Below are 26,312 nucleotides of genomic sequence, written 5' to 3' on the forward strand. Positions count from 1 at the left end.
ACGTCTGTTTTGCTTTTAATAAAATGAGTGAAAATTGCTTCTTTGCACTCTAGCAAAATGACAATGTGTGTTAGGATTAAAAAACCTAACAGAACCATTCAGAGTTTTCTCTTTATTCTCAAGAATAAGATTTTTTTTTCCTGTGGCACTGAGCATCCCCAGTGAGTGCTGATAAATGATGCAAGGAACTGATGTTTCTAATCAGCAAAGCTCAGGAAAGACAATCTATGATGCTCAATTAAAGTTCCCATCAAGATTATGAAGTGAAAGGAATGTCAGGGGATTGTCAGCCCAATACATGCTTGAAGGAGATAGCCAGGGAGCCATCTTGTGATGCCACTGATGATAGGAAGTGATGGCATTTCTCCACCTCAAGGAAAATGGATATTCTAAAAGCACAAAGAAAATGGCTCATGTGGCACTTTGTGTCACCTTAACTAAGATGCTTCCTTAGCAATCAGGTGAACAGCCAACATAGGTACAAAGAGATGTGCTAATGTTCACCTCAATCAGACAAATAAAGCTAAATGGGCTCTCACATGTCTGATCCAGGTGCTTCGGTCTGTCAGTGGCAAAGTTTCCTGACAATAAGGCTGAGCTTCATGCTTGTTTTCACTTTTACAAGTGGTGATTCACAGCTTAACTCAGTTGTAGGACTGGGTCATCAGTAAACAATGCTCTTAATATTTGTGTATGAAGAAAGTCCAGCACTCAGGCCAATTTTAGAAGTTTGGATAATTGATGCCTGACAGGGGCAGGAGGGGAAGTAAAACCACACAAGTCACTTGTAAGGGACATCATCATGGTTATTTATTTATTTGTTTATAGAATAAGTTCCCATTTCAGTCATCCTAAGGAGTCCTGTGAGAGAAATAGACTTTCAAGAATGTAACATTCTAAGAAAAATGCTACCCCCAAGAAAGAGGAAAGAAAAAGAGGCTCAAAGACGTCTATTTATCTTGTTAATGGTGTATTAATATCTGAGAAGATAAAGAAAAAAGCACTTAGCTTGAGATAAAAAATACGAGAGAATTCACAGGAGAGAAAACAATCTGGAAATCCTGTCAACTTCCTCCAGCCCCTCATGTAAAGGGGAACCACAACAGTGAGTAGGAGAGGGAAACACTGGGAAGGAATTTCTCTGTGGGGTTTTCAGTCACTTGTTACATCAGAGCACAATGGATGAGTCCAAAGTACTGCAGAATTGAAGATCTGGTATACATGACTGCTATTTCTGAGGTTATTGTTTGTAGTAGCATTAGTAGTATTCATTTGCCTCCTCACTGGTTCATAAAGTTTGAGCTGTATGCATGTCCTTTAAATAACTGGAATATTCCAGAGAAGTTCTCAATGAAGTCTACACATCTCTACTATAAAACTAATATTTTTAAAGTTGTTTTATAAATATTCTATATTCAGACTAAGTTGAAATATTGGTGTTGCCAAGATAATTCACAATAATATCTTGGAAACATCATTTTTAAAGAAAAAAGAATACTGATATATAGCCAAATATTTAAGAAATAATCTTATTTCATCTGAATTCAGTGAAAATTGTTGGACACTTATTGTGTACCAGGCCCTGTGATATATGCTAACGATAAAACAAAAAGTAAACAAACAAAAAACCCAACCCTCCTCAGATTAATAAGCACAATCTTTGTCCTCAAGGAGCTACAAGTCTCATTATCTCAATGTACTATTTTACTCTATTGGATAGAATCTGTTACATACAGTACTGAATTTTAATAGGTAACAGAAAAGTATGTTTGGAAAATTTATTTTACCTTATAGAATGAAGTTGGCAAACAATGGCCCAAAGAGCAAATTAACCTGTCACCTATTTTTGTAAATAAAGTTTTATAGAAACACAGTCAGGCTTGTTTGTTTACATACTATCTACAGCTATAGTAGCCATGTTGAATCACTACAACAGACACACACATGACCTGTGAAGCCTACTGTATTAACTACCTGCCCCTTTACAGAAAAAGTGTGCCTATCCTATTACAGAAAATACAAACACACAGAACTGCTCTAGTAATCTAAATTTGTGGATATTTGGAAGTAAAGTTTGTTAAAGACAGCTTTGTTCTGTAAAACAAGTATTTTTTAGGATGACATTTGTAAAGAGATATTTTCCTGTTCTACTTAGAACGTGTAAAGATTATTATTTCTCAGCATAGAGTTCGGTTGAAATCAAACAACACAATTTGGGCAGACGCAACGTTCTTCTTGATTTACTCACATAGCACAGGGGGTAACTCCATCTCTTTGAGACACACAGGGCTCATCTTCCTCAAGTTCTGGACATTCCGTTTCACCACCAACAGGGAACTGCCTGACAGTACGTGTCCTTACACGAGTGCCGGTAGGGGATGCCACATCGTGACATGTTTTTGAGCATGGGCTCCATTCTGACCACTCGGAAACCTGGCACTCCTTGGTGATCACACAGGACTGGAAGGTCATTGGTAGCTTCTCTTGCTGGCAAAAGCTGCAAAAAAGCATTGATGTCCTCATTAAATATTCACAGGCAGTTACAAACTTAGTCTCCTACATTACAGAGGGAAGTCAGCTTGGGCATTTGTATGTCTGCTTGGAGCTGTGACGCCCATTTCGTTGAAAATATATCAACATTTATGATGTGGAAAGCAGTTAGACTCAAAGCTAACATTTGCATTTCCTCCTGTTTTCTGAGTTGTTAAACCACTCATAGAAAATAAAGGAGACTAAGCAAAATGAGCTGAAGCTAAGTTTACCATATTGTTCATTTTACTCGTTCCAGATTTGTTTTAATTTAGAAAATGAGAAACCAAGAACTGTTAACATATGCTAATTTCCATTCTGTTTAAGCATTTAAACACCCATGCCTGGATGACTTTATAAAATATTGTGATGAATATAATAAATAATTTAATATGTGCCTTAACATTATTTTTAATGTTTCTTGAAACTTTAGATGTGACAAAATTATAATGTGTGCTTATTCAAATACATGATTTTTTTCCATTGATACTTTGTTACACAGTATACATGTGGGTATCCTAATTAAAAACATCCTAAGTATCAGACACATAGATCTATTTGCCCACACACTATATAGAAATCCTCTAAATATTGCTAATATTTATTTTATCAGTAAAATATTTAAGTTTGAACTCTTACCTATCTGCTCCTACTTGAATTAAAGGGATGTTGGATCCTAAATTGTAATGTCAATGTGTGGAGGTAAAGGTGATGAAATGGATGCCAAGGGCTAAGGGCACATGTACTTTGAGGTGTTTTCCTAGAATTGAATGGACTTTTGTTGATTCTTAGTTGAACTCACGCCCATTCTCAATAATCAGTAGTGTATATTTAAAAGACACAGACAGCTTTCACATGAAGAGCCATCTGGCCCAATGGGAAAATGCACTCATAATTCTGTCTCATCATTCAGGTGCTATATTTAACTGTGGTAATCAACCATAGAGAGAGGTTGGTCCATTTTCATGTAACAACTCACATTCAATCTTCTTAATTCTCCTGGCATGTGCATGAAAATTGCATTCCTAGGAGACAATTGCAGCTCAGAGCATCACAGTCAATTTGTCAGAGTTGAAAGATCTGGGGAGAAGATCATCTGAGAGTGGTGGTAACAGAGCTCTGTGAGTTAGCTCTATTTTCCCTACAACAAGTGAGAACCAAAATCCCATTTCTACTCAAATGTCATGTATTGACATGCTAACCATGGAGCAATACTGTCTCTGTGATGAGCAAGTTTTCACTCTTATACTTATGAGTTTATCTATGAAAATCTGGTAAACATGATTAAATGGTGCCTTCTGTAACTCCTCTCTTACAAAATTCTACATACTTCATTTCCTCTAGATATAATTTCTTATCTTCCCTGCGAATACTTTTGTGTATATATGCATATATTATCCTCTTGCTAATATTCAATTGAATTGAATTTAGTAAGTTCAGACAAAGGATTAACAATTCCTTTCAACCTTTTGTAGAGAATGTGACCTTTAGTTAACTGCCTCCAGTCACTTACCCTGGTAACCTGATGAAAGTTGGAATGTCTACTAGGTTATATTATTTATGATAAAATGACTCCATTAAATAAATTGCACCTACACTGGGGAAACTATAAATAGCTGGTAAACAACCATAGTTTTGGACTTTGACGCATGTGGAACTCTCAAAACAGAGGTTGCCTTTTGTGTTGATCTTGGAGGCTATGAATATTGGATCACTTCAAGGGATATCATCTCCTGTGGGAAATGAAACTTTTAAGTCAGGGAGACTCCTGGGCCTACCTGATGTGGAACTCATCTTCTTGAATTTAAGTTGTGCTGCATGGATATCTAGGAGAACTCCAATCAGATGATCAATGTCTGATACTACAATAATGCCAAGTTCTAGTTCCTGTTCTATATCCTTCCAAGCAGACTGATGACAGTAAGGCTTATAGTAGTTGTCTGAGTCTTGGTAATTTGAATGTTTGGTAGAGCCTTAGTTTAAAACTTAACTCATTTTACTTTGTTTAATACTCTCAATAATCCTTTTATGTGGGTATCATTATTAGTTCCATTTCATAAGGAAGTAGCCTAGGTTTGAACTTGGATTTTCTAAAAGCGGAGCCCATTTTCTTAACCCCTCCACCCTACTTCTCACAGTTTCAACTGGTTGTAAATCTCAGCTTGATAGAACAATTGTTTTACTGAAGCTAACTCAGCTACAAAAAAAAAGTGACTAATACATTGTGCATCAACCAGTGTCATGTCTTACAGACACAGGCTTTGTACCATCTATGCACCTTGTCAGTGTACTGTTTGTCCTAGGGAGAACTTGATAATTATAAAAAAGCCAAAGCAAATATATTTTCCTAATAAATGGTAACAATTTTTAGCACAGGTCTTAAGTATGAGAATCAGTATAAACACAAGAACAATATTCTATGATTATGTCTTTTCTAAAAATATATATGTACATATGCATGTGTATATATGTATGTATATAGTTATCATATATATATTTACATATAATCTTTCTGTAATTTTTCAATGCCCCAATACCTTTCAACAAGTATGTATTAAGTGTTGCTACTTAATACTGGGCTTCAGAAGTACAAAGACAAGATTACAGTAATTAAGTAGGGAGCATATAATTCTGCTAGAGAAGGCAAAGGAAGTTACATAAAGCAGTAGGCTACTATGGTGAATTTTAAACTACATGCTAGAATCTGTTAGACTGAGATGAAGATAATTTATAGAGGTATAAGATAAATGACTTTTTTGTTATTTGCTTATGTTTAGTGGGTGAAGGGAAATAGATTTTTCCTTGGTCTCAATATAGAGAGTTTCAGGTGAGCAGTGGAAATAAGAATGAACACCAAAGGTCTAGGTCAGGCTCCAAGCTGTTACACAGGTTCAGAGTAGGACCTTTTGTGGGCGAGAATGCCATTGAAAGATCTGGGAAAAAAGGATGATATCTGTAGTGTATGTAGATTCTGGTGGTGAAATGGGAGAATTGAATATTAAGGTATAAAATCAAACACAAAATAACTCTCATGGTGACAATAACAGCATTAATATTTATATTAAACACATATTAAGTACTTACTATGAACCAAACACTTCTAATATTTACATGTATAAAATGTTTTGAATTACTTAAACCGCAGAAAAATTTCATGAAGTATGTATTATCATTTCTTCAGCTTTACAGATGAAGAAGCTGGGCACAGGGAGGTTAAATAGTTTTCCAAAAGACAAGTGGAGTGAGGTATGATGATGAACATAGGTTAACCATCATTGAATGTTTACAGTGAACCCTATTCTATGTTGAATATTACCTAGAATAGCTCATATAATCCTCAAAACTACTTTGCAAGGCAGAGATTCACTTTATCTACCTGCTTATTTATTTATTTATAGTTTCTCCCAGGCATTCTCTAAATGCATCCTTTTTTAAAAAAGCCCATGTTTTCAATCATTAAAACTTTCTTTACTGTCACAATATTTTTCAGATTTATTGAGGTACAAGGGATTTTTGTAGACAAGGAAATAAAATTTAAATATCTCTTTCAAGTCATACAGCTAGAAAGCAGCAGAGCTGGGATTCAAATTAGATCTTTCTGCTTATGAGGGTTATGAGGGTGTCAACAAAGTCAACAGTAGTAAAAAGTAAAAGCAGTTATAAACTACAAGAAAAGAGGCATTAGATACTATAAGGTTTGTGGCTAATTACAAAAGAAGGAGTCATTAAATAATCTAGAAGTTTCTAGCTTTGGCAAGCTGGCGATCAGCATAATTCTCTGAAATGGAGAACACAGAAAAAGAAGCAAAGTTCTGGCAGTTCATAAAGAAGTGCATATCGATATTTTGACTTATGAATATTTCCAGGACATATCCCGTAGGTGGAAATGTCAAGTAGGCAGACGCAGAATTAAATGCTGGGGTTTAGTTGAAAGCTCTGAATGGCACACACACTTTTAGAAATCACAAGCATCATATCAGAGTTCAAAGACAAGGCCAGGAGTAGGCGAGTGTTCACACACTGTGGCTCATTTTAGGCCTCCAGCATTTACAACCGACCTTACAGTGGATCTTGGTGGGACCATGAGCAGTGTGATATTTACTACTTTTATTTTGTGATTGTTAGTGATACCAAATTGGGATACCAGATCATCTGGGGTTACTAAATTATTCAGCTGCCAGTCTGGAACATTCTCTGCTATATTCGGGTCATGAAAAAAGCTGACACCATAGGGCTTAGAGAAACTTTACATTTTGGTTAATTCTGGTTTTCATGAGAACATGGCCTGGGAATCAGAGGTGTGTGTGAACTATGCTCCTCATGGGTGGCCTAGTAGATGTGACGGTCACAATGACAGCTTCCTTTTCATGTATGTGGCATGTGGGTAGCCAGATAGCTGAGTGGTTAGAACAAAAGTTTGGTTGTGAGACAGAAGTAGATGTTACTTAGCACAGCTTATATCAGATGAAGAGTTATCAGATAAATATTGCAAAAAAAAGAAAAAGAAAATGGTAGTGAATAAAGCTTAATATTTGTATTTAAAGACTTCCTCAAAAATGATGAGAGCAGAGATATTCCTAAGAATTCCTTTTCAATTCTGATTATCTAATAAATCTAGCATTATTTTCAGGCCTATATAAAAACTGATTAATTGTAAATTCTATTTTATTTCATTTTGGCTAATTCTGGCTGCACTCCATGAGACTAGAATACCATTTCAAATCATTTTTCCCTGAAATTATTTCTGCAGCCCATTTAAGGCTCATAACACTTGTGAACATACACCTTCTTTCTAAAGAATGCTTATTTTGTCTCCCAAAATAACCAGGATCGGTCTTTGGCCTCATAAACAGGAACTTCTAAGACCCCCATTTTCTGAAGATCAAGTCCAGGCTTTCCTGTCTGGTATTCAAGGCTCTCCATAATCTGCCACTACTTCCACTGCCTCTCAGATTGTCACTTAGTCAAAATCCATCCTCGTTCTGCTCACCCAGCATCGTGCAATCCTGCCCAATCTCCTCACTGTCCCCAGAGATAGGTAGCCCAGTTCTAATGACACACTTTTGCTGACACTATCTGCCATTTGAAATCCCATATTCCGTCTCTCATCATCTTTGCCTTTCCTTGAGACCCTGGTGGTATGGATGATCTCTAAATGTGGCCTGAATCACCCCTTTCCCAAACAGTATCATGTGATAATTTTCCTTGTCATAGGAAGATGGAATTAATAGACTGCAAATATGATATCATAAGATTTTGGAGAGAAATATGTGTCCTTTGCAAAGGGGTAGGCTGCATATCTTCAGTGAAGTGGCAAAAAAACTGTCATTTATAAATCATGTTTAGAACCTCTTTGCTTAGAATTGACTTAAATTTCTCTCCTTTCTCCTTTCTCTCTACTTCTATATCGTTATGTATATATGCATATATATAGGTAGATAGATAGAGATATTTGATAAAAAGCCTTTTCAACTTTTATTTCTATTAAGGGGGAAAAAAAGAAGTTATAGTTGCATGTTGGATGTCACAATGGGCCCACTGTTTCTAATCCAGGGAAAGGAATGAAAGTGATCATAATGATTTCTCATTGTCTTGCTGAATTCCAACATTTGCACTCTAGGTTGTAGAGGTGGAAGTTGTTCCTAGAGACAGTCTAATCTAAAGTTTTGCTAATCAAGGTTTGGGCTGTGGACCAACACCATCAGCATAAACTGGAAGCTTGTTCAACATGCAAAATCTCAGATCCCCACTCCACACTACAGCATCCAAATCTGCATTTTAATGGCATCCCTAGGAGGGATCCATTCACACAATGAAGTTGGGAAACACTGGCCTAGAGCTGACTCCCTCAAGCCATCCTACAGTTATAATTGCCAAATTAACCTTACCACAATAGCCCTACTTCTTAAAGGCAACAGGGACTGAGAAGCTCCACAGATGGAATGTATTACCAGACATTAGGTGTTTTACCAAATAACTAGAGAGGCGGGAGGAGAAAACCCTGTGCCAAGTGTCCAGAGCAATGTCCAGTCCTCAGAATCGCACTGCCATTTCCCTGGCCCATAAAGTTGCTTTCTGTGGCTAAGGGAGCGATGTTGCTTCCGGCACAAAGCACCCCATGAAATGAGTACTCTGTTCCTCCCTGTTGACCTCAGTTCAGAATCCAAGCACAGCTGCAGCACCTGCAATGTCTGGAATCTAAACCCCATCCAGACACCTGGCTGCAAGCAACTTCGGGGATTATCAGTTTTAGTTTTCTACCTTTGCAGTTTAGGAAGTTCTGCTGGTGAAGTGTTAGTTAAACCGGGACCCATGAACAAGGAAGGGCAACTGTTTGTCGAGGGTGTACAGTGAGCTAAGCTCAGGAATTGAGCATGAGTGCAGAGGCAACTGTACAGCAATTTTAAGTTGCTGTAACATCCAAGCCCACAATCAGCAGGCTCAACTCGATGAACCAGGCATAGGCCAGTTGTGTTAATGTTGAAGTCCGTGGTGAGAGGCACATGGCGTGAACCATACTAGGCACACACAGTAAAGGCCATGTTATTGAGCCAATAGGAAGCCAAACAAAAACAAAAATGAAAACAACCAACCAAAAGCATGACCCGTGACCACAGATAACTTGGGAAGCTCTGTAGTGGTGGAGCTGGATGACTGATGAGTCAACCAGTCTGTGGGACCCTTTGAAACCCAGCTTAATTCCTAGTTCATTCATGAAGCTTATTATACCCTGATAAGCTCATATGACTTTTCAGAAATATAAATCATTTTGTCATTTAAGAATATATTATCTGTAAACAAGATCCATAACAATATGTCATTTTTAGTCCCTGTAGAATTGTCTATAATAAGCATGCATAATATTTTTATTGAATTAAAGAACATTTTCTTCCTGTAAAGATGCAAACGAATCCAATAACACTACCCAGGTTATATGAGGATTTTCTATATGAAGGATATTACCTGAAATCATTTTATAATATTAACCAATCTCTCAATATTTGTAATGTACCCAAACAAACACTATTTGGTGTCCAGAGTAGATTAAAATATTCATTTTGCTTGTATTAAGCAAAATACACTTGTAATCTTGAATACTTTGGTATGATAGCGTGGTCACAGATTTGATTCGACTAGATAGTCTGTCCCCAAAATGAGTATGTTTGTTCTAATCTTGGCCTGCAAAATATAAAGGAGATGGAATTTAATTAAGCTGTTTGGAGTATCAGTACAACTCTATTATTGATAAAAGAAATGACAAGTTTTTTGAAGCAAATGCATTTTTCACATATACTCTGATAGCCATCAGCCAACTGACAGTCAGCTCTGCAGTCCCAACTCCTATACTTACATGAAACATTTAGTTTTAAAATTCTACTCAGATTTAGGACTAGAGTATAATGCTAGTGAGGAATGACTATAATTCCCTACTAATCTACTGTTTGCTTTTTTAATGCTAATTAATGGAGTAGGAGGATTTGCCAGTTTTTTGGAGTCCCTGACTTGTAGCAAGACAGAACATGAGGAATGCCATGGTCATAGTCAAGACATTCCCATACTGCCACTCCTGAGTTGAATGACCCTAATGAAGTAGTGACCACTCTGCTCCACAGACTTTCCACATTTCACTAAAAGGCCACAGGAGTTCCTTTCTTCAATAAAACTGTATAACTCTTAAGCCTTCATAACTTTACCTATCTGAATCCTGATTGGCTTGTGTTTTTAAATTGAATCTTAAAAAACAGACTTCTTCCCCCTTTAACTACATGCAAGTTACACTCCTTTATTAAACATAAAATTCAACCTCTGGTAACTTACCAGTTATTTGTCGATTTGAATGAATAGTTTTACAAATACCCCAAGTGAATATCATTCTCTAAGTATGCTCTTTCCTTCACGGAATTCAGCAAGTTAGAAACAGTCATTCTTAGGTAGGAATATGCATGCATATTAAAGCAATTTTCCTTATGAAGATAAAGGTCTTTCCCCTGCTTTGATATTTGAACATCTTTTGTTGAGCGACTGGGGAACATTGCCAAGCGGTGTCACCTGCCAGCTGGAGTGATCATATGTGCCCTATTAAAGCTGAAGGCCATGTTGCTGGTCAGCAGCTGAAAATGTGAGGACATCAGCACGGCGCATATTAAGTGATGGGATAAACTGGTGCCACCGTGAGCGTTCCCTGTAAGAGCCAGTACATAGATTTTCTATCCTTTCACATAGTGAGGGCTTGTATGCCGCCGCTACTGTATCACTCATGCTGTTCCAGGCAGTGAAGCATGGCAAAAATTCATGGCACAATCCCAAGTCCACTCCAAGTGAAAACTGTACATTGCATTACCAGACAGGTTAAAAACTACCTACCAGACTTCAAGAATGATGCTAAGTGGCATGATTGATCTTGACAATTATTTTCATCAAAGGCATTTTTTTATCATGAAGAAATTTTTGCCCATAGGAGTTCTGTTTTAAAACTTGAACTGAGCTGGGCTCGGTGGCTCAGCCTGTAATCCCGCACCTTGGGAGGCTGAGGTGAGTGGATTGCCTGAGCCCGCGTGTTCGAGACCTGCCTGGGCAACTTGGCGAGACCTCATCTATACAATAAATCAAAAATTAGCTGGGCGTGGTAGCGCACGCCTGTAGTTCTAGCTACTTGGAAGGCTGAAGCGGAAGGATCGCCGGAGCCCAGCAGGTGGAGACTGCGGTGGTTGGGAGCAGCCACTGACTCCAGTCTGGGTGACAGAGTGAGACTCCAATGCAAAAAACCAAAAAAAAAACCCCCAAAACTTGAACTAAACAAGAAGAGTTTAAAAATGCAGGCAAAGGGATATTTTTGGTATCAGTAATTTAAAACAAGAATTGCCAAGTATCAATTCAAAAATTGATTAACTGTCACAAACTTCCATGGCAAATGAAAGGGAGAGAGAAACTAAGTCTAACATATCTGCATTAAGGGATAGAGGTCAAAGGTGTGAACACTTTGGAGCAGTAATGATGATTGGAAATTCCTTTCTATAGTGATTAGAACATTCGATCCCATTAACATTCACCTGATCTGACCAATTTCCCCATTGCTTGGACCAACCTGGAGGTCCCTGTGATCACTCTATAGAAATTAGTGCATAACCTAATAATAAAATGTAATTCATAATTCTTAAGAGTAAGAAAAAAGCAATGTGGTTATTCTAAAATAATGACACCTTTTCCTGCTTCTGATCACCAATTCTAGGGTATTTTCTTGGTCTCTTTTACTTTTTTCTAAGCTTTCACCCTCTTAGATGAACATCTATAACCATGACCTTCACTAAAATAGCAACAAACGTTATTACTATTTTTACTTTAACTCAAATATAATGGCTCCCAAACAGAATTCAACATCTTCCCTAAAAATAACTTCCTGCACATCTTTCTTATTCCTCCTGATCCTTCACTGTCAACTCTCCCGTATGTAATTTAGCAACAAGTTCACACAAATTCTGACACAGAGCATTTTTTTTCCTGATGGTGAAAATTAATGGCACAATTCCAAGACCACCCCAAGTGAAAACTCTACATTACTTTATGAGACGTGTTAAAAACTACCTACCAGACTTCAAGAATCATCACCCAATGATCTCCTTTTCCATCTTATACTTCTGAGCCAAGTATTCTCTGTCTCATGACAGGATTAGGAAGAAAAACTGTCATATTTTCTCTCATCTGCCTTTTATTGCACTGTCTCACACTGCTCTATCAGAGCAAGCTTTCTGACAAATTTAAATTCACCCCATTTGTCACCTGCTCAAGAACCCGCAATGTCTGGCTTATAGTCTACTTCATCCAGTTGAAACTCCTATGCCTGACTTTTAAGGTCCTTCACACCATCCTTATCCCCCTCTCACAAAGATGTACATGTGGCATGCTGGGGACATTCATCTATTTCTTAATAGCTCCTTATTCCCTACGTTTTTTTCTCTTTAGCTATCTAAATATTTCAGACACCTGTTCAAGCCACATAACTATCTTTTTTTTTTTTTTTTTTTGAGTTGGAGTCTCACTCGGTCACCCAGACTGGAGTACAGTGACCGCTCCGAGCCACCGCAGCCTCGACCTGCTGGGCTCCGGCGATCCTTCCGCCTCAGCCTTCCAAGGAGCCAGAATTACAGGCATGCGCTACCACGCCCGGCTGATTTTTTGATTTATTGTAGAGATGAGGTCTCGCTGCCCAGGCGAGTCTCGAACCCGCGAGCTCAGGCAATCCACTCACCTCAGCCTCCCAAAGGCGCGGGATTACAGGCTGAGCCACCAAGCCCGGCTCACATAACTTTCAAGGAATACTTAACTTACTAAGAGGAAATGGAAAATCTCACATTTGAATTAGCAAATGACACATCTAGAATCGTGGAGACTTACTTTAATAACAGCAATCCATTTGACAAGAGGCAGATCTTGTCCCTGAGAATAGTAGATCACCAGAATTGACAAGGAGGCGTGAGAAACTTAAGGAAGTGGAGGCAGATTCTGCTTCACAAAGGAAATAATTCCTCAGTGTTACAGCTGCCCACCCTATAAAGAGCTGCCTACAAAGAGACACGGTCTGGAAGAACTGAAGCAGTCTAGGTGAGCATCCACTGGGACAGTGTAGTGTGGCCACAGGGAGGGAGGCTGAGGGGATTTTAGTGGGTGGTACTCCTGCCTTCTCACCCCAATTCATGCATAGAAGCTTACTTAATTTGTTTTCAAATATGGGGGTGGGCGTTAACGTTTAGTTTTATTGAATTAAATGTTATGCTATCAAAAACCATTTTCAAAAACTAGTGGCAGAAAAGATTTGGCCTGCAGAGTGTGAAAAGACCCACACACCTGTCCTGTCTTTGTTGCATGATCTTGAGCAAACCGCTGACCCTCTCTGCATCTCTACATTCAGGACAGCAGCATTACACTTTTCTATTTTATAACATGGTAGTGAGAATCATTTGAGTAAAAGACATGAAAACTACTTGAAAAATGGTTGATGCCTGCAAATGTTTGGTATGAAGATGATGGCAAGGTTGAGACAAACACATTATCTATCTATCTATCTATCTAAATATATATATAAGTTTCAAACAATATTTATTAGAGAAAGAAGAGAGAAAAGAAACAGAGACATGCCAAGTTTTTCATTTAACTTAGTATTAACTACTTTGAAAGTCATCTAAGCTCCACTTAACCTAAAATTGGTATCCCTCCTGACATATAAAGGGGTACTTGATTATGTTCTGAGTCTTGTTCCTCTCTAATTTCTGCATTATCCTCCTCAAAACTGTAGCTTTATCTTACTTATTCATTTGTTGATTTTGCCTCAGTACTGTGCTGGAAATACACAACATACTCTCACTCATTTGAGTAGCTACATGATGTAGATAACCAGCCAGGAAGAAAATAGCAACAATGTCGTAGGTGAAGTTAGTTAAGTTTTATTTGTAATAAAACTGAAGAAAAGGCTTAAAATTGGAAGATATAAAAAGTTATTGAGAAATAGTATTTTAAAACATCCTATGTGCTACTCAATAACTCTTGAATAAACTCTTGAAATATGCAGTCTGTAGGATGAAGAACACATTTTGATTAGTTCTTTCTACACTGAGAGAAGTGGAAAAGCCAAATCATTTAAAAGAAGATAATTCTATTTGCCATTCCATAATACATTCTCAAAGTCTTCAAAAAGCTCAAGGGGGAAATTCAAGAATTTCAGAAATAGGACTTAAAAATCAACATTTTTAGATAAATTGCAATAAACAGAAAAAATGAAAAGTCATTACAACTCTTCAGAATTCCTGCTAGAATATTTGTTCAGCTTAATAGAAAAGTACCCATTGTTGGATACATTTTCATCTCAGTGCATTTTTTTCACTGTGTTCCAAGATTTGTTCTTCAAAAACTCAAAGTTGTTTCGTGTTAATGGTAAAAATTTCATTTGTTGAATTTACATGAAAGAGATGCTTACGGGATATTAATAAAAAGGACAGGAAAGATTCCCTGTTTAAATACTTATTTGTCATGTTAGGAGATGTAGGATTTTGTGTCATAAATTGAGGCACAACCTATACTTTAATAACCACAGATGTGAAATAACCTCAATTTTACATATTTGTCAAAACGATGAGCATTTATAAACATTTTTTTCAGTTAAAATACAGTTTCTTTTTATTGTAAATTGTTTCAAGTGTTAGGAAAGATCTAGCTAAATCAACATTTAATGTACAATCAAAGAAATAAATCAATTTTTTGTTTTACAGGAGGAAAGCAATGTACTAAACATATACAGAAGGCATTTTGTTTATTTATTATTTTTAAATATAATTTTCTTTATGCTAATAACTTTCGGGGTACAAATGATTTTGGGTTACATGGCTTTTTTGTATAGTGATGAAGAATTCTGGGCTTTGTGTTCCCATCACCATCAATAGTGTACATTGTATCCAAAAGGTGGTTTTTCACCCCTCTCCTCATCCTCATCCTTCCCCTTCTGAGTCTCCAATGTGCTTTTAAATATATTGATTTTCATTTTGGGAAGGGAGGATCTATTACAATATATTTTTATCATGCTACATACAATATGATAACTGATTAATATGGTTATTATTCAGTTTACACTAATTCTAATACTAGTGGATAACTATGCACTTAGGCAAGAGACCTGATATATTACTTGTGAAAATAATCACTGTACATTAAATGTTTACAAAGAAATAAATACTACTAATAAATTTTATCAATATTAGTAATACTCATCTTCATGAATTTAATGGTTTGTGAAACATTAATCCTCATTATTTGTCTAGAAAAGCTACTAAGCATACTTTATTTATATTCACAGACATACAGTTACAAATTTTAATAATATTCACATTATGATTTACTGGGCTTCAGACTTTATGAAGCAAAGTAATATATAAAAACACAGGAGAGTGCTAGTGCTGGAGATGGTAGGTATAATCCATTGCTATGATTGGTCACAGAGTATCAAAAAGAAGCAAAAATAAATGAATAACTAAATATTTACCCCTCTTCTGGAGGAAAAAGTAACTGAGTCAGAAATATCAAGCAACTAGACAGATTCATAGAGCAACTAGCCAGATTCACAGAATTATTGCTCCTGGCCCTCTGGCTTTATAAGTGCTATCACCTTGGAGCTCAATGAGAAGCCTTGAGCCCTTCACATGGCCTCCACCCCCAGACGACTAATCTTGGACTGTCAGGGAAAGGTTCCAGATTCTTGCTGCTGGGATTCCATGCCCCTCCAGGTGGCTCTACTGAACTGCACCCAAGATGACCCTATGCTGGTCTCCCTTTTCATAGCACGACAAAGCTGACTGTGACAGTCATACCTGGCTCTGACAGTGCAAGACCTACATGGCAGGTCGCCCCGGGCACAGTAAGCTCTGCTGACACCACCCACCACCACCAAAATAGTCAGACAGTCTAACTCTCACCCACTAGGTTCCCAGAACCCAGGAGGTGAAGTGGTCCCATGGAGAGGCACCTCAAAAGGTACAGGTGAAGAATCCAGCAGTTCTCTTCAAAGAAATCACAAATTCTTCTTTCTCAGTATTTTGTCTACATTGTATTTTTTAAACATTTTTTTTTTTTTTTTTTTTTTAGTTGGAGTCCAACTAAGTTGCCCAGGCTAGGGTACAGCAGCATACTCACTGCCACTGCAGTCTCGACCTGCTGAACTCAGGTGATCTTTCCACCTCAGCCTTCCAAGTAGCTAGGACTACAGGTGCATGCCATCACACCTGGCTAATTTTTTTTAGAGACTAGGTCTCACCAAGTTGCCCAAGCTGATCTTGAACCTCTGGGTTCAGGCAATCCTCTTGCCTCAGCCTCTCAAAGTGCTGGGATTACAGGCATGAGCCACTGTGCCTGGCAATACTCTTGAGATGGATAGGGGGATCAAAATCTATCATACAAGTGTTCAGATATTTACTTTTGAATTATGTATGTATTTCCTAGAAGTGCATTGCAAATCTTCAAAAATAAACATTCTTAAACATACGTTCATATTTATTTAGAAGCATGTATGCAAGTTATCACTGGGATAAGTAAAAAAAATGACATTGAATCATACAGTTTACTGGTGAATTTTATTTTATTTTGAAAATGAGAAAGTAGGATTTATTGAAAGGACAGAAAGCCTCCCAGAGTAGGATGGGACCCGAGGAGGTTGCCACTACTGGTACATCTTAACAGTACTTCCAGACCATTCTTCAGTATGGTAGTTTTAAGTCATATTCTGATAGCTATGTATGAGTCCCATTTCATCATATCTTAACCAAAATTTGATGCTTTCAAACTTTATATGTATATATATTCAAAACTGACAGATGGGAAGTGGTTAACTCTATTATTTTACTTTGCATTTCTCTGGTTATTAGTGAGGATGAGCATTTCTTTATAAACCAATTGGCTGTTTGCATTTCCTCTTTGCTTTCATGTGGTAAAGAGAGCAGTGTCATTATCTTCCCTCAGGGCTACATCAACTCTCTTTGTCACAATTTCGTCCTCAGGGATTCTGCTCACACCATTATCCTATAGAACAAGTACATACGAGGGGGACCCAAAAAACCCCACAATTATTTTTTGGAGTGTGGGCCCCTTGTAGTACAGACTTTCACCAATAGGCAAGTGTTCTAAGGACCCTTCAGAATCAGTGTACCACCTAGCATTGCTGTGATAGGCTGTGTCTATTTTCACGGATTTTTTTTTTTTTTTGAGATTCTCTCAGTGCATTTTCCCATTTTAGGGTAGTTGATTGATGAGTGCACCCGCCCACAGAGCACTGAGTGTTCAGCAGTTTTTGACCCCAAATGGCATAAGCCCTGTACCCCACCCTCCCTGTTCACCCAACCTTGCCCCAAGTGACTTTTTTTGTTATTTCCCCAGAACAACAACAACAAACACTAAAAGGCATCAAAGTTGATGAGTTCAAAGACTGTTTTGAGCAGAGGAAAGTGTCTCGATAGTTCTCCTGTATCAAACAGAGAGCACTCTGAAGGTAACTGAACTTTATACATGTAAGAATAAATACACATTTTTAATAAATAAATTCCAGATTTTTTCAGGTCTCCCTCATAGAAGGCTGTAAATAAGATCTTATAATCAGAGAGTAGCAAGTGCTTTACAATCATTGGTAGAATATTTGAGTGTAAGAATTGGGAAATAGATCCAATAAAAATTAAGAAACCACCACGACATTAAGGTTTCAGGGTATCTCACAATCTTAGGCACGTGACATCCAAAGCAAAAGACAAATTGCTATACCTTTCTCCTCCTAACACTAAGAAAGAGACACGACATTAGGTGAAACTCTTTGGATTTTAGAGAAACATACACAACATGTAGCTGATATACTTGGTCTGATCCACTTACTAAGTAAACAAATTGGCATCCTTGAGTAAATCCCAGAGCAAAACAAACATACAGAGTTCATTTTAGGGTTTACTGTCAGCAGTTCTGAACCTGACTGTTATGGGTCAGTAGGAACCTATCATCCTGGGGTAAACACAAAAGAGGCACTCAGATTTTTGTGCAAAGTCATACCTTCTCTTTATTTCTGACCTGCACCTTTTACTTTCATGAACGCCCATCAGTTTCTTTCTCCAGTCACCTCAGTGCTTGTTCATGGAAAAGTTAGCCAGGCTTGTAAGGATAAAGGTTATGCATGGGTCCCAAGACATGCAGTTTCCTTCACCAAAGTGAACTGGACATAACCATTTTAAGTGCCTACACCATCAGCAACAGAGCGTAACAGTGAGCCCTGGCACAGCATCCCACTCTGGAGGCACAATTCTATAATCTGTAGTAGATTAAACACTGAAATTATTTGATCCTGGAAGGGGCAGCAATCTGATCTCACTGGAATGGGCAATTATTCTGGCTATGGATTTGCCTACCATGCTTCTCCCAGGACCACCCTTACCCTAGGCCCAATTCATAGACATGACATCCTATTGCTGCCACTGAGTAGGGAACTTATTTGACTGCAAATAATGACTGCAAAGGAATAAATGCAAATGAATGAAGACCATAATAAAATCCATGTCTTAACATATAGCCCATCATCCAGAAATAACTGACTCTATGGAAAGAAAATATAGTCAAAAGAAGTTTCAGGTAAAGTGTCAATTGGGAAATAATTAGTGAAGCTGGGATGCTTTAACTGATCCAACAGCAAATACATGGTGCTATTTTCCCCAGAGTCAGAAGATGCATCCCCAGGAATCAAAGGGTGGACATGAAGCTACATCCAATGATCTACTTGAAAATTTTGTGGTTGCTTAGAACCATGACTGCATATTCTGCTTCGAGTTTTAGTTCACAAATGATGCTTTCACTAGGAGACAGCACTTGTAGTAATTTTAAAGTTGAGGCAGCCAACAGGGTATTTGTGGTTCTTTATACCACTAAATCAACTGGCAAAAGAGGGGGGGGATGGCGGAGATATTTACTCAGTTAGCTGTGGAGAATGGTTCTGATCATCACAGGCAAAGGAGTTGCTGCTTCAGAATGAGATTATTTTCTAGTACTGCCTAGCAAGTATTAAGAAGATGGATCTACAAGTACAAATCAAGAGGATTAAAGTTTTGAGTCACACCACCAGATAAAGAATACTGAATAGCTGATGTTCTAGCTGAAGGCTAAAGATAAATTGAATGCACACTGAAAGCAGTATGTTTTATCACAAGTATGCCCTTGTGATCAAGGACAGAAACCAGGACGACTGTGCTAGTTTTTCTTTGTCCTATGATGTATTTATTCAATTATGTTTATTTTTCCTCACTATTGTTCATTATATTTTATATAAAGGATTCTGGTGGTGGATATTATAATGTATATTTAGATAAATTTTGGATGAAAGCCAAAGTAGAGGAGAAATAAATACATCGAGAACAAAATGAAATGCCCTGACTAGTGGGACTTTGGGGAGAAGGTTCCTTTGCAAAAGATAAAGTAAAATTTTAACAGCATGTTGTTTCTATTGATATTTGGAATATTGGATTGGAACCCATGTCTTATAAATATTGAATATCCAAGGAAAGAGTTGGATGATAGCAAATATCATAGACTGTCATATTCCACTTTACTCCAGTCGCCTTGAAATATGTCTTCTTGTACATCAGAGGCCTGGGTTCCACATGTGGCCTAGGTTTCATAAGGCAAATGCAATTGTGTGCATCTTGAAAGGGACATAAACATAATCATATGCAACTAAGGGACGTTATCATCTAGACTTGAAGACAAGCTGCCACAGAAGTGTTTGGTCATTTTTTAGCAGCTGGGATGCTGAATAGTGCGTGGCGAGCACAGACTTGGGACTTCTGCTGGAACTGTTCCCTGATGGAACTGGGCAATTCCTCCGGCTGTGCTTCCTCAGGCTATGTGGCATCCAAGCTTGGTTCTCTGGCTCTCCCAGGAATTACACATTCTGTCTATTGCAAATAATAGATCCTTTTTTGCTTTAAACAAGCAGTTGTGGACTCTAGTGTTTGCAGCTAAACAAACAGATAAGTATACTAGTTTTCTAATACAATTCACTTATTTCTATAATGACTGCTTTTGCTCTATTCCACACTATAGATTTTGATATATAATGTGCTCATTTCCTATTATTTACAAATGGCTCTCAGATTTAAGCTTGTATAGCATGTGCTTCCCTTTTGACTATCTCTTAGTTGCAACTTTCTAATGATAATGTGCAATTATAGTAAATGTGGTCTCTCTGAAACTATCAGAAAAACACTGATTTAATCCAGATTTGTCTTGTCTAACACAATGTATTTTATTCATCATATAATTTATTTTACAATGTATTTTATCTACTACATAATTTATATATTTCTATTTATATATAATATATTATGCATATATTTATATATCCACCCTATACTTTTGCTCTCAGTAATCTCTGTTATCTTAATCATTTTAATCAAGGAAATCACTCCAGAAATAAGATAATATATACTTACATCTTCTTCTATTTTCCTCAGTTATTGAACATTTTGAAAATATTTCACTGGTATTTGTTGTGCTGTGTACAGTCAGATTCTAAACTAACTTAAAAAAATTTTTTGTCACTAAATTCTTATAAATTAATAGTGCCACAGTACATATTTCTTTAATAAATCTTCCTTTATTCACTGGTTTGTGATACTTCCCTGGTTATATACTAAAGTTTTAAATAGATAATGTATTCCAATCACTTAATGTTATATACACCTCTGTACCAGTGTAGAAACATTTTAAACATTATTAATCATCTCTCTGATTTGTGACACATTTGTAACTCTTTCCTCCATGAAGTTGTGATTCTCCATTTCTCTGGTTTTAAGAGGAAAACATATGATCACAATACACACCTGAAATTTAGTTCAGAATAGAGTCCTGATTTTATCTCCGACCTCCCACTAAGTTGGACATATACCAAAATCAAGTCAAGAGGATACATGTTTGAACACCAACAGCTTAAAGTACATGTCCTGGAACATCAGTGTGGTCAGACTATTTTGATCTAAGGCGATCTAAGAGGCTGTATTTTTTGCGGTGTATTCCTTTACCTACTCCATGATATAAAATATAAAACACATGGGCAGAAGCACTGATTAAATTGCTAGTGTTCTCTCACACACTTAGATGCCAGGAAGCAGCTTGCTTTTGAATTCTTTCAAACCATCTTTCCTGGCTCTCTGAGCTGTCTCGTCCTCACTGTGCCCTGCCCTCCTTTCACTATTCCCAATGTTTTGTTCTGTCATAACCCAGAGACACTTGAGAAGTTTAGTTCTTTTGTTGCCTAATTGCTTTTCTTGAAAGAACACACCTCTGTAGTTTCTCCTTTTTTCTACTCAGAGAAAAGAAACAGTAAAAAGAGCAGGGAAAAATATTTAGTGAAAAAAGAGGAGGCGGTTGTGAATCCTCACTAGTGTTTAATTTTATTTTGTGACAGAATCATTAATTTAAATGTTTTGATTTCTTTTTTTCTTAGATTGCAAAATATAGTTTATTTAAAAAGTAAATTAGGGGTGGGGGAAAGAGGGAAAGAGGGAGAGAGGGAGAGAGGGAGAGAGGGAGAGAGGAAGAGAGAGAGAGAGAGAGAGAGAGAGAAAGAGAGAGAGAGAGAGATATTGAGAGAGAGAGAGAGAGAAGATTCATCTTCCCAAGATAGGGGGAGTGGGCCAAAGTTAGGAAGACATGGCGGCCATAGCTCAAAGAGCACATGGACGAGCCAGAGTTTAACAAAGCAATGGCCTGTTTTTATTTCTTAAATGTAATTATCATCTTTTTATTCAAAGAAATCAGAAGCCGCTTTTAATAAATAGTACAAGCACTATTTTAAACATCACAGTGATGGAATATTAGTGCTTTACAAAAAAACTAAGTTGTCTATGCAGCTGATCTAAGCATAATATCTGAGGAACCAAGATTCCCTCTAGCCAAAAAATACATTGTATCTGGTTGGTCCATAGTACTTTGGCACCCTTCAAATTGCTTTATAGAACTATAATATAAACTTGTATTCTCAATGTTTGCCAGCAACTGACAGAAGAAATCAACATCTGCACAGCACACATAGATACACACACATTTTAAATAAAAATCATGTTTCGTATTTTCTATTAGTGGTTCAGAAATATCAAACAAACTTTTGTTTCCAATTATTGTAACCACCACCAAAAGCGCTCTGAAAATTTCATATAATGTCAGCTGGGTGTGGTAGTACACACCTATGGTCCCAGTTACTTGGGAGACTGAGATGGAAGGATCACTTGAGTCCAAGAGTTCAATGATACAGTGACACTACACTTCATCCTGGGAAACAGTACAAGACCCTGTCACTAAAAAAATAAAATAAACTTTATATAATATCTTTATTCCCCTCCTCTTACTAATTGAATTTATATGTTATGTATGCATCAATCATTCATTCATTCACTTAACTTTGTTATTGTAAACCACCCCAAGAAACTTATTGGAAGTATACAGAGTATAATCACATTATATAAATGCTAACAGAGACCTGGAATTAGATAACAGATATATTTCTAACTTTTGTTGTTGGTAAATGACTGTAACACTCTATGGTATTTAGCATTCCATTTATACAGATTATCAACAATCACCAATTCCTTAGATTGACCTTTTATTAGATGTTAATGTCTATGTCTAGTCTAATTAAGAAGTGAATTAGAATACAGGAAAATTAACCACAATGTTTAGAGTAAATGCCTAACATACTTTTCTTTAAGTAATTGCCCATTTAAGAGAACTAGAGTTAATTGAAAATTGCTATTATCAAGAGTCTTTCTTCAATTAGCAATCAGAGAGGAAGAATATGTACTGTTGTATTTGAAAACCAATAGGTCTCATTGCCAGATCTGGGCTCCAGTGGGAATTAACAGAGCACAAAGTCTGAACTATTAATGCTTCACAATTCCTTAAATAGAATTCAATCTGTGTAGATTCTATAATAGAGTCAATGTTATAAAGCCTCTTACCTTTAATTATTTTCATGATAGATTAATCTCAGTAAGACACAGAATACATTTAAAGTTTTCTTACTATTTGCAAGCTTTTGAATATAAAGGAAAAGATTCAAATACTATATCACTACTAAAAATAATTGTTTTGGTGACCTTAAATGCATTCTTTAGGGGAAAAAATTATTGTTTGCAATTATTGTTGAAAGTACTTTGTTCTTCCAAGCAAAAAATATGATGCAAATGAAATGATTGACATAAACATTGATAAAAGTGAGACATAAATTTCTTTTATTAGTACTGTCACTTTATAAGTTCTGAAAACTAGTAGATGCTAAACATTTTTGGAATTAAATGAGAGTTGGCAATGTGAATGGATACAAGTTAAATGTACAAAAATCAATAGCTTTACCCTAGAAAGAAGCACTTATACCTGAAAATGTTTTAAACTTCTTCTCTTAGGCCAAGAGTGGTAGCTCACATCTGTAATTCCAGCACTTTGGGAGGCCAAGGCAGGAAGATTGCTTGAGCTCAGGAGTTCAAGACCAGCCTATACAACATAGCGAGATCTCATCTCAAGAAAAAATTTTAAAAATTAACCAGGCGTGGTGGTACATGCCTATAGTCCCAGCTACTCAGGAAGCTGAGGTGGAAGAATCACCTGAGCACAGAAGATCAAGGCTATGGTGAGCCATGATTGTGCCACTGCATTCCAGCCTGGGTGATACAGTGAGACACCCGACTCAAAAAAAAAAAAGTTTCTTCTTTTTATGTTAGTAAGGGAAAAAATTATTTATAAAATATTTCGGAATAAATGCAGCAAGAAATGTTCAGAATCTATATAAAAACTACAATATATTATTTTAAAATACAACACACATGACAAGAGAAGAAATAAAAAATGAATACATTATTGATAGAAATGTATAGTTAAAGTAAACATAAATTGTCCCAGTTAGAATCATGCCATAGTAATTTTTAGAAGTAAATACAAAACCTCAGTGATATAATAACTAGAAAAGCATGAAAAGGAAGACCTTTAAGAGGAGCACTTGACATTGCAGATAAAGCAAAATATACTATATAGTCACTGTAAACAAACAAACAAAAAAACTATATAGTATTGTACAGAAGGAAGCAAATGGATCAGTCATATAGTATAGAGAATTTAGAAAGATTCTGAAAATGTGAGAAATTTATATTTCAAATAAATAGAGATGTGATCTATTTTAAATGGTGCCAGTGCAGCTAAAGGAGAGAAAATAAAAAATGAAGCCCTGTCTTACACATACACAAAATAAAGTCCAAATAGATTAAAGATATAAATCTAAAATTAAAACAGCACAATATAAACCTTTACAGAAAAACCTAAAAGGTTAAATATATCATTTATGACTAGAAAGGCCACCTTAATCTCAACTGAAAATGAAGAAGCCATGATAGAAAAGAAAGAAATACATGTTTTAAAATTTTAAAACTTGTGTTAGTCAGTAGATACATTTTTAAAAATTTTAACGAATCTTACAAAAATTTAATCACTATAAAATAATGAGCTATTATAAATTGATAAGAAAATCACAAACAAAACAGAAAATATTTACAGATCTATTGTTCATCATACATTATAGAGATGTGTAGAAGAGGAAAATCAAAGAGCCCTATACACATGTGATCAAATTCTCAGATTCTTGACTCAGACAAATACACATTCAAGTAAAAAATGTGATATCATTTGGTAGGCATGAGATATGCAACAATCCAAAATTCTTGTTTAGAGAAATGAGAGGAAAAGGGTATTCCAACATTGGTAATGAAAATGTCAGGTGTTACCAACTTTTTGGAAAGTATCTAGAAATATCTTTTAAAATTTAACTTAAACCAGTAATCCTACACCTGGGAATATGTCCTGTAGAAATTGCAGGTTTGTTCATGGCAGTCATAAGCCAGAAATAAAATTAATGCCCACCAATAAAGAATTTAGGAAGAATGGATTAGATTCTGAATTCTGAACAAATTGGAATGGTTTCCACGGGATTTTATTTAGCCAAAAATAAGGTAATAAGGTACAGAAAAGTATATACCATAAGAATCATTTTAAAAATGAGCAAGATAAGATATTTGAGAGAGAGAGAAAGAGAGAGAGAGAGAGAGAGAGAGAGAGAAAGAGAGAGTGTGTCTAAACAGTATGAGCAGGTTCATGTGAATACAGCTTATTACTATATTCTACATTCCATGGGGGAATGCACATGTGCTTGATGTGTTAATATGATGCAAGAAGGAGTAAACCATAAATTTAGCATGATTATATAATCCAATTTATCTACAATTATATGAGTTTAAATACATAATGTAGTCTATGAGTTTAGATCTATAATGTGATGCGCAGCCATCAAAATGTTAATTGTAGTTATTAGAGTGGTAAGATTCTAGGTGGTTTCTACTTTTTCTATTTTAATATATTGTTCTCAATTTAAAGATAACATGTAACATTTAAATAATCAGAAAAAAACAAGTCTATTTCCATTGTGTATAAATATTAATTAAAATACTTTTTAAAGATAATTACATTAGTCAATATTTATATCTAATCTAGAGGACACAGAGGCAAAGAATTATCATGAGGAAATTAAGAAGCATAAGGAAATAGGTCACATTTATTGGCACTGAAATATACTGGATTTTCAAAACTTTCAGGTATAAATTTCAGTGTCATTTTATATATCCGTGACTGCAACACATGCTCATGAGTGATTTAACTATGATCTTTGCCCCTAAATCCAAGTATGAGCAGCTAGGTTTTAAAGATCAATCTTGATCCCTTTGAATTAAAACAGCCACAAGAGCACACAGCAATTTCTTTAATTTTTGTACTTTTAGGATGATAGACAATATGGAGAAAGACAGAAAGAAACAGAAATATTAAGTGGTCCTAATGTGTAAGTCAGTTCAAATATTTACGATTTTCTCTTTATAGCTGGTATTTAACTCTGCTGTTTTCCTAGAAAAATGTGGCAGTTTAAAAATCATTGTATTGTCCACCTTTCACTTCAAAATTGCTGGTACAACATGTACCTGTCAAGTGCTGCTCATCTTCAGTCTAGAGTAAGGCCCTAGTCTGGTCTGAAATTTTCTTAGCGTCCGGTCAACTTCTCTTAGCTCAGGAGAGTAAGTTGACAATGGGAGATCATGTGGCTGACAAACATCTGACCTATAATGGGATGATTTTTCTCAATAAAAACTAATTATATTACTAATTAACAATCTGGTTCTGACTTCACACCTTTT

The 26,312-nt window shown here is 36.3% G+C and overlaps 1 protein-coding gene across 1 annotated transcript in view; it reads right to left on the reverse strand.

The window, feature by feature from the left end:
* Positions 1–26,312, reverse strand: part of THSD7A (thrombospondin type 1 domain containing 7A) — a gene marked incomplete at its 3' end in the record, with an annotated part of 198,809 nt that overhangs the window by 154,733 nt on the left and 17,764 nt on the right. The window contains exon 3 of the mRNA XM_008072891.2: positions 2,249–2,497. Within this exon, the coding sequence (XP_008071082.2) occupies positions 2,249–2,497 (249 nt within the window). The remainder of the gene's footprint in view (positions 1–2,248; positions 2,498–26,312) is intronic.

Source organism: Carlito syrichta, unplaced genomic scaffold, assembly GCF_000164805.1.
Source record: "Carlito syrichta isolate Samal-C Ts95f unplaced genomic scaffold, Tarsius_syrichta-2.0.1 Scaffold315494, whole genome shotgun sequence".
In the NCBI taxonomy this organism is placed as follows: domain Eukaryota; kingdom Metazoa; phylum Chordata; class Mammalia; order Primates; family Tarsiidae; genus Carlito; species Carlito syrichta.